Source organism: Gekko japonicus, unplaced genomic scaffold (assembly GCF_001447785.1).
Source record: "Gekko japonicus isolate JY-2015 unplaced genomic scaffold, Gekko_japonicus_V1.1 scaffold4741, whole genome shotgun sequence".
In the NCBI taxonomy this organism is placed as follows: Eukaryota; Metazoa; Chordata; class Lepidosauria; order Squamata; family Gekkonidae; genus Gekko; species Gekko japonicus.
The window spans coordinates 45279-54887 of record NW_015177158.1 but is presented as its reverse complement, the minus strand read 5'-3'; the positions used below and the strand labels follow the sequence as shown (position 1 = coordinate 54887).

The window sequence follows — 9609 nt, the reverse complement described above, 5'->3', positions numbered from 1 at the left end:
GTGGGAATTCTCCCTTTCTCCAAGGAACCCTTGACAGAGCTCCGCCTGCACAGTTAATGCCTTAAAAAGAGAAAACACTGGAGATCTTAGAACAAAAGCTGTCCGAAAGCTTTGACGAAGTCCGTCCCAAATAAGGCCGTGCTGTGTGCGAGCTCTCCAAGTTCCTCAGAACTCTTCATCGGACTGGTTGTTGAAAACCCAAAAGGAGGGGAGAGAGGAAAGGTCCTTTCAAGCCGTGATCTTAAGGCCACTTCCTCAACATCTTGGGACATTTTGCTCCTTTCGGTGACCACGGGGTGTGGCTGGTATGAGGCTGCACCATTGGCAAAGAAGGCGGGGGGGGCATCCAATTGCAGACATAACAGCCAACAGTCAGGCCCGTAGCCAGGATTTCTTTAAATTTGGGAGGCCTTTAAATACGTCAGGGGGCACCCCGCACAGAAACACCTAGGGCTGCTAAGTGGGGGCGGGGGGGTTAAACCCCCGCTTTGGAGGCCCGATTTCTGCCGCCACTGAATCGGGCCCCGGGGGCCCCACCCCCCGAAGCGCAGTGTGGGTGCATCACAGGAAGTGACGCAACCACGTAGAGCACGTTGGGGGCGTGGTTTTCCCTCTCCCTCCAACGATTGGGGCCACGCCCCCAACGTGCTCTACATCGTGTGTCACTGCCTGTGATGTTCTGGCGGCGCATGCGCACACGTCCCTCAGCAGCTCCCGGACCAAAGCGACGCTCCCCCGCCGGTAAGTCAGAACAGCAACCCTAGAAACACCCCCCCCCCAAGGGAGCACCACAAATAAAATTTTAAAAATGGAAGTTGGGGGGGGCTGGGCTAAATGGGAAGTTAGGGGGCCCTGGCAGTAAGTCGGGGGCCGGGCCCCAAGATGCCCCACTGTCGCTACGGGCCTGCCAATAGTGCATCTGACGAAGAGAGCTGTGTTTCTCGAAAGCTTATGCCACAATAAAGTTTCTTTGCCTTAAAGGTGCTGCTGGGCTTTTTTTTTTCTGTTTTGCAGCAACAGTCTAACACGGCTACCTCCTCTGGAGGAGTGGGTCAACTGTTTCTGCTTTGGTTGCCATCCTCCAGGTGGGGCCTGGAGGGCCCTCAGAATTACAACTGATCTCTATACGACCGAGATGAGTTCCCCTGCGGGGAAGTGGCTGCTTTGGAGTCGTGGCTCTATGGCATCATACCCTGCTGAGGTCCCTCTCGTCCCCAGACCCTACACACACACCCAAGCTCCATCCTCGAATCTCCAGGAATCTCCCAACCTGGAGTCAGCAACCCTCCCCAGAAATATGCTCGCTTTTGGCTCTCCACCCTCCCCAGACTCCACCCCCAAATCTCCAGGAATTTCCCTGCCTGGAGTTGGAAACCCCACCTCTCTCTGGATCACGTCCTGCTTGACCCTCGAGGTAACGGAATTCTCTTCCCCCCTCAAATGGCCCAAGTAGGAGCTGAAGGTTCGCAGGCTGTCATCCTTCCATACAAAGTCAACAGAACAGGAGCCCCCTGGCACCTTAAGGACATGAAAGATTTATCGCTCTATACGCTTTCTTGGCCTAGAGCCCAGATCCATCGAGTGACTCCTCTGCAAGGAGATAAATCTACGTGCACACACAAAGGATGATGTTTCCCGGCCGTGAGACGAACGAGACAGACAGGGATATTTCCAGGCAAAGCTCAGAAGGCTGTCAGACAAATCCAAGATCCGTCCGTAGCCACGTCAGTTCAGAACAGCACCGTCTCTCGTTCACTCTGCTGTTAACCTGCAACAGATCTGTGACTTCTTAAGGAGACCACCGGGCTACGTTTCTGCTTTTGACGTGACGGGCTAACACCATGAGCTCTCTGGAACATGAAACGGCACCTACAAACATCTCCCTTTGCACTCCGGAAGCTAGCTCGACAGACAGCAGAGCCACCAATCTGCCGGCACTGGATTGATCCCTGCAGTGGCGCTCTTTGCCACCGTGTCCCCAACATCTGGATCAGAGAAGGCAGGAACCTTGCCAACCTCAAGATGGGGACTGGAGATCTGGAATTACAATTGATCTCCAGATGAACAGAGATCACTCCTCCTGGAGGAAAAGGCAGCTTCAGAGGGTAGAAAATGGCATCCCTGCCGAGGTCCCTCCCCTCAAACTCCACCTCCAAATGTCCAGGAATTCCCCAATCCAGAGTCTTCAACCCTACGCAGAAGGTTCTAGGGTCTGGCTCTCCGACTGCCGGATTCTGTTAGGGGACAACCACTGTTTCCATCAGTCTCTCTCTCTGGCTTTTTGGATTGTCCTCCTCTGCTCCAGATCCACCAACTTCTGTTCTTCCTGCCACTGACTTCTGTTCTTCCTGCCTGGAGGTGATTCCGCACTGGCTTTCCCCTCAATTGTTTTAGCAAACCCACCTTGGAACAGAAATTCCCCTCTGCATCGCATGCTGCTTTTGCTTTCTTTGATCATCGGATTTTATGGTACCCTCTACACTGCATGCCGCTTTCGCTTTCTTTGGTCATCAGATTTTACGGCACCCTCTGCATCGCATGCCGCTTTCGCTTTCTTTGATCATCAGATTTTATGGTACCCTCTACACTGCATGCCGCTTTCGCTTTCCTTGATCATCGGGTTTCATGGTACCTTCTGCATAGATCTCTCTCCATTTTATGGACGTTCAGGGGTGATTTTGCAGTCAGTACAGTGTTGGCCCGGGGTCTCCGAATGCGGTTTTGAGCTGCACCATTCCCACAGTGGCGAGGAAATATGGCGCGGATGCCAGATGCCAAACCACCCTGGGTCTGTCCCTTGGCCACATCCAGGGACTGCTATTTATTTCTTCCGTTGCCGTTGCCATCAGGGAAAAATCTGCGCTGCAGCCTGTCTCCTGGCGGCAGGCCCATTTCCTACCGTGACGCAGTTCTTTCACACAGAGAAGGCATTAAAAACGAAGCACCACAGCCCAGCGCTTGCCGCCTCTCTCTCCCGTTCCATCCCGCAATACACCTCAAATGACAGCCCGGTTCCCTTTCTCCCTCGCTCGCAAGCAGCTTGTCTGCCTTCCATCAGCAAGGGTGGGAGAGACCGCAGTGCAATGCGCAACAGAGCATTCAAAACGTCCGCTGCAATGTTGAGCGCATCAGGATCGGAAGCCCTTTCTCAGCCTCACCCCCAGCACAGCCAATATCTATCCGATAGCCTCCAAACTCCCTGTCTGAGAATCCCTCTTTGGGACAGTTTAAAGTGTTCCTCCACACCCCGGCTCCATTCGTTTGTCTCTCGGCTTGTCTGTTAGGGCCCCGAACCTTCTTCTCCTCCTTCCCAAACGTTCCCCCCCCCCAACAAAAGGCACATTCCAGATTCACAAAACTGTTTTGCAGTTGAAACTTTCAGAGCCAGCCTTTCCTGGGGCCTTTTCCCTTGGCGGGAAGAAAGGGCTGGGAAAGTACCGGGTTTCTGTGTCGACTTATAAATAGACACGGTGCAATTAGGGAAGGGGCAGAGATCGGCTCGCAGCAGGTCCGTACCCTCCGAAGAAGCCAGGGCGTTTCCTTGGGAGCCATGTAAAATCACTCCTGGCCACTTCCGCCTCACCAGCTTCATCCAAAGCTGCTGAAGCTGTTTATCTTCAGCCTCACCCAAGCAGCTTGGAAGTGTCTGATAAGTAGTGGCCCCCAGTTATGAAAAAACATCAGCTAGACGGGAGTTTAGAGATAACGCAGAGGGCTGGATCCAAGCCACCTTCTCTTCCCTGTGCCCAAGTTCTCCTTACCATCCCAGGGGGCCCACGGAGGGTCCCATAATCCCCCAGCATGACTACCTTGGGTGTGGTCAGCAATAGGATTGCCAGCTCCGGGTTGGGAAACTGCTGGGGATTTGGGGGTGGAGCCTCAGGAAGGCAGGTTTCAGGGTGGCGAAGGACCTCAGGAAGGTACAGTGACATAGAGTACACCCTACAAAAGGCACCCATTTTTCTCCAGGGGAACAGATCCGTCTAGTCTGGAGATTGGTTGTCATTCCGGGAGATCTCCAGCCCCGTCGGGAGTTTGACAAGACTAGATCCAACCCAGAGTATTTGCATCACACAAGCCTCTGGCACAGGCCATGCGTACCAATGTTCCCCCAAGTGGCAACCAACTTACGGCAGCCCCAGCGAGGGATTTTCAAGGCAAGTGAGAAGTAGAGGTGGTTTGTGATTGCCTTTCTCTGCAGAGTCTTCCTCAGTGGTCCCCCATCCAAGTAGATCCACCCTGATGCGATCGGGCTATACCATGCCACTTTCCCATCCTCGGTGGTCCTGGTCCCCCATCCAAGTATCCACCCTGATGCGATCTGGCTATACCCTGCCGCCTTTCCCTCCTTGGTGGTCCCCCATCCGAGTATCCATCCTCGTGATCGGGCTATACCACACCGTCTTTTCCTCCTTGGTGGTCCCCCATCCAAGTGTCCACCCTGATGCGATCGGGCTACGCCAGGCCACCTTTCCCTTCCCACAGACCTTAATCCAGCGCAATCGATTTAATTCGGTGCCATCTGCAGGTCGGACTCAGAAGCCTCCTGAAGCCGGTCTCCAGCCCCACCCAAGCGTCCAATAGCCAGTGGCCCCCAGTCACACACACACACACAAAAACAACAACAACACATCAGCTAGACTGAAGTATAGAGAGAAGCAATGCTCCCTCTAAGCTGTGGAGTCCCGTGAGCAAAAATTCTACTTTCTGAGCTACTGGCATTAAAGTTGTGAGCGAGCGATTTGGCGACTGCATAAATTTGTTTCCTTTGGAGCCCTCCTTCCTGAGCTAAAACAAAAATGTGTGAGCCAGAGGCTAAAAAACTGTGAGCTAGCTCACACTAACTCAGCTTAGAGGGAACACTGGAGAGAAGTCTATTCAACAGAGCTGGCTCCCAGGACATCAAACTATCCACACCCTGATCTGATCGGGCTACGCCAGGCCACCTTTCCCTTCCGGCAGACCTTAATCCAGTGCAGGTCTATTCCATCTGCAGGTGGACTCAGAAGCCTCCTGAAGTCTCTTCAAGGGGGCTGACTCCCGGGGGGTGGGGGGTAGATCCAGGTGGTCTTCTTCCCTGTTGGTCTGGAGCAGTCGAACAGATTTAGGGTCCAGTGAAGCCCGACAGAGGTTTATTCAAGGCATGAGCTTCCCTGTGCCTGCGCACCATTCCAATGCATTTGGGAAAAGCTGACACCTGGAATAAACCTCTGTCAGTCTCAAAGGTAAAGGTAAAAGTCCCCTTGCTCCAAAGCCAGTCCAGTCCCACTCGAGGGTTGCGGTGCTCATCTCCGTCTCCAAGCCGACGAGCCAGCACTGTCCGAAGACGTTTCCGTGGTCATGTGGCCGGCATGACTAAACACCAAGGCGCACTGAACGCTGTTCCCTTCCCACCGTCTTAAAGGACCCTAACTCTGTTCTACTGCTCCAGACCAGCAGGGATGACCACCTGGATCTATTTCCCGGGGGGGGGGGTTGTTGTTTTCTTAGGGATGCCCTGTTAAAAAGCCTTTCTTTAAAAAAAACCCCGTAAATCCTTGCATTGGATGCTGATGCTGGCGCAAACCGCCGCCCCCCGTCGAAGACTCTGGCGACCGGCGCGGGACCCCTCGACGTACCTGGGCACTGGGCGTCTCCTGAGGCTGGGACGAGAGCGGGCGGACTGCGGGGAAGGGCCGGGCCTCCGTTGATATAGCCCGGGGGGGGGGGGGGGAGAGAAGCGGGGAGGGTCCGACGGGGGAGCAGAGCGAGCGGCGGAGGCGGCCCAGAAACGGAGGAGGCGCCGAGAGCGATGCAGTCCTCCGCCCGCCCCCGCCCCTCTTTCCTCGCTCAAGGTCGCGGGACGCCGGGAGAACAAACCCAGCGGTGGGGCCTTTTTTCCTTTTTTGCCGGGGAGGCCTGCTGGGGAAAGCCACGCCGCCTTCCCCGACGGGGCACAAGCAATGCTCCCTCTAAGCTGTGCGCAATGCTCCCTCTAAGCTGCAGAGCCTTCTGAGCAAAAATGCTACTTTGCGAGCTACTGGCATGAAAGTTGTGAGCTGGCGATTTGACGAATGCATCAATTAGATTGCTCTGGAGCCGTCCCTTCCTGAGCACACACAAAAAAGGTGTGAGCCGGAGGCTAAAAACCTGTGAGCTAGCTCACACTAATTCAGCTTAGAGGGAACACTCCCCGACGGGGCACAATGCTCCCTCTAAGCTGTGCGCAATGTTCCCTCTAAGCTGCAGAGCCTTCTGAGCAAAAATGCTACTTTGCGAGCTACTGGCATGAAAGTTGTGAGCGGGCGATTTGGCTAATGCATCAAGTAGATTGCTCTGGAGCCCTCCTTCCTGAGCAAACACAAAAAGGTGTGAGCCGGAGGCTAAAAACCTGTGGGCTGGCTCACACTCACTCAGCTTAGAGGGAACACTGCTTGTGAGCAAAAACTCCACTTTGCGAGCTACCGGCATGAAAGGTGTGAGCGAGCCATTTGGCTGCTGCACAAATCAGTTTGCTCTGGAGCAATGTTCCCTCTAAGCTGTGGTGTCCTGTGAGCAAAAATTCTACTTGGTGAGCTCCTGGCATTAAAGTTGTGAGCAGGCGATTTGGCTCCTGCATACATTCGTTTGCTCTGGAGCCCTCCTTCCGGAGCTAAGGCACAAATGTGTGAGCCGGAGGCTAAAAAACTGTGAGCTGGCTCACACTAACTCAGCTTAGCGGGAACACTGCTCTGGAGCCCTCCTTCCTGAGCGAAGACAAAAACCTGTGAGCCGGAGGCTAAAAAACTGTGAGCCGGCTCCACACTCACTCAGCTTAGAGGGAACCCTGGGCACAAGCCCGCAAGGCAGCAGGGGGAGACGGGAAGGGAGGGACAGGCCGGGTGGGTGGGGGAGAGGGGAGAGGCGCCGCCGACGCCGCCCAGCCAGCCCGCTCCCCACACCGACAGCTCGGCGTTGCACCAAATCGCTCCGTTTCTTGCTCTCTGCGGCAGGAGCGGCTGGGAACGAGGCAGAATCCGGCCAAAGGACGGGGGGGGGAGGAGAGGAAGAGAAGGGCTTCCTACCTTGGCAGAGACGCGCGGGGGGCTGCGTTGGGCTTTGCAGGCGCTTTTCGGGGCGGGGTGTGTGTTTGCAGCCGTTGCGGCCTTTCTTCATCTTCCAAAGCCAGGACGGGGTGAAGAAGAGGTGACCAGACAGAAAACGAGACAGACGGTGGGGGGGAGGCTTTCTTCCCCCCCCCCCCCCAATGCTCCCTCTAAGCTGTGGCGTCCTGCGAGCAAAACGTCTACTGTGTGAGCTGCTGGCGTGAAAGTGGCGTGAGCGGGCGATTCGGCTGCCGCATCAGTCCGTTTGCTCTCTGGAGCGAAGGCAGAAATGGGTGAGCCGGAGGCGATGCTCCCTCTAAGATGGGGAGTCTGGTGAGCAAGAATTCTGCTTTGGGAGCTCCTGGCATGAAAGTCGTGAGCAAGCGATTGGGCTCCTGCATAATGCCCTGGAGCCATCCCTCCTGAGCTAAGACAAAAATGTGTGAGCCCGAGGAGGACTCACCCTAACTCAGTTTAGGAAGAACACTGGCCAAGAAGAAAAAACTGCAAGCGTGCTCACACTAACTCAGTTTAGAGGGAACACTGCGTCCCTGGCCCCGGCAGCCCAGGGTGGATTGGGCCCAGGGCTAGGAAAGCGGAGGCGTGGGCTTCACGGCCTCCCGGGGAGTGTCTGGAGATCCTCCAGAATTAGAACGGAGCTCGAGGCGACTTCGTTATTTATTATTTATTGAGCTGGAAACAGGCCTATTTTGGGGCAGGAAAACACGGCCACGCCCTGCAGGAACTCATTAGCATAATAGGCCACACCCAACAGCAGAAACTCATTAGGATTGGCTACATTAGGAATGTGTGGCCTAACATGCAAAGGAGTTCCTGCTACAAAAAAAGCCCTGGGTTTTGACCAGAGGCCATTTTTTTTGGGGGGGGGAACGTGGGGGAACGCAGTTCCCCCGGGTGAGGTGCAGGGGGCGGGGCAGCTGATGTATTCAGCCAGGAGGAGGCAGGAGAAGAGGGAGGGTAAGTTGCTTCCTCCTCGCCTCTCCCCACCCCTGCCTGCCTGGGGCCAGGGAGGGCCTTGGCGGGGCTTCCTCGCACTTCAGCCAGCCTTGCAGGTCCACCTGATGTCAGGGGGTGTGGCATATGCTAATGAGTTATGCTAATGAGTTCCCCTAGCTCTTTTTCTACGAAATGACCCCTGGTTTTGACAACAAGGTAAACAGAATAAGAAGCAAAAGGTGGGTGTGGCTGGATGAGCACACTTCTGGTAACATGGGGGTGCGGCCTAATATGCTAATGAGTGTCTGCTGTTGGGTGTGGCCTATTATGCTAATGAGTTCCTGCTGGGCTTTTTCTACAAAAAAGCCCTGGCTGGTAACATTTACCCCACTTTCTCCTGGAGGAGAGGGCTGCCTTGGAAGGTGGACCGCAAGGCTACAGAGGCCCCTCCCCTCCCTAAACCCCAGACTCTCAGACTCTGCCCTTGAATACCCACGGATTTCCCAACCCAGAGTTGGCAACCCTACCTTGGGGAGATTGGGGTGGGCAGGTTCACACTATGCTGATGCGCTTTCCCCTCTTCTCTTCCCTAGATAGCTGCCATGGGTAGGGTGTGTGTGTAGGGTTGTCAGATCGCCCCTGGCCAGAAGAAGAGATTGGATTTATACCCTGCCCTTCACTACCCAAAGGTGTCTCAGAGCGGCTTACAAACTCCTTTCCCCTCCCCTCCCCACAACAGACACCCTGTGAGGTGGGTGGGGCTGAGAAAGCTCTTGACAGAAACGGCTCTTTTTTCAAGGACAGCTCTCATCAGAGGGCTAGCTGTATTTTTAATATTTTAATATCACTTTAGGACCTCAGTGGGGCACAATGCCATAGAGTCCACCCTCCAAGGTATCCATTTTTCTCCAGGGGAACTGATCTCTGTAGTCTGGAGATGAGCTGTAATTCCAGGGGAACTCCAGGTCCCACCTGGAGGCTGGCATCCCTAGGGGAGTAGGGGCGCCAGATACAGGTTGGGAAACTCCTGGAGATTTGGGGGATGGAGCCTGGGGGAGGACGGGGACCTCAGTGGGTCACACTGTCACAGAGTCCACCCTCCAAGGTATCCATTTTTCTCCAGGGGAACTGATCTCTGTCTTCTGGAGAGGAGCTGTGATTCCGAGGGGTTCCCCAGGTCCCTCCTGGAGGCTGGCATCCCCACGTGGCAAGGGGGATACTTGTTTCCATTATGTTTTATTTCATTGCTAGCCTCCCTTTCTCACAGGGAGAGGGCCGCACGTACAAGAAGGACTCAGTCAGTCAGTCAGATTACGAAATGCGTTTCGAAGGACAGCATCTGAATTCTAGCAGGCAAGAAGCTCTCGGCCCAGCCATCAGTCCACAGGATTATAAAATATGATGACAGCCGGGGAAAGACTCCAAGTAAAACAGCAGAATGCAGAGGGGCAGGGATGGGGAAATGGGAAGGGGAGGAAGAGCGCGTGATCCCGAATACTTTACGCCGACAGCTGTACTTCCTGAATGACTTCCTGAACAGTTCTGATTTGTACATTTTGGCAAACCACAGAAGCATAGAATGGGCCTT

General features: G+C 54.8%; 1 protein-coding gene across 1 annotated transcript in view; it reads right to left on the bottom strand.

Annotated features, from left to right (window-relative positions):
* LOC107124853 (phospholipase A2 inhibitor subunit gamma B-like) overlaps positions 1-7168 on the bottom strand; it is a 16574-nt gene extending 9406 nt beyond the window's left edge. Inside the window, exon 1 of the mRNA XM_015428354.1 lies at positions 7044-7168. Within this exon, the coding sequence (XP_015283840.1) occupies positions 7044-7134 (91 nt within the window). The 5' untranslated portion in view covers positions 7135-7168. The remainder of the gene's footprint in view (positions 1-7043) is intronic.
* Positions 7169-9609: the final 2441 nt, after the last annotated feature.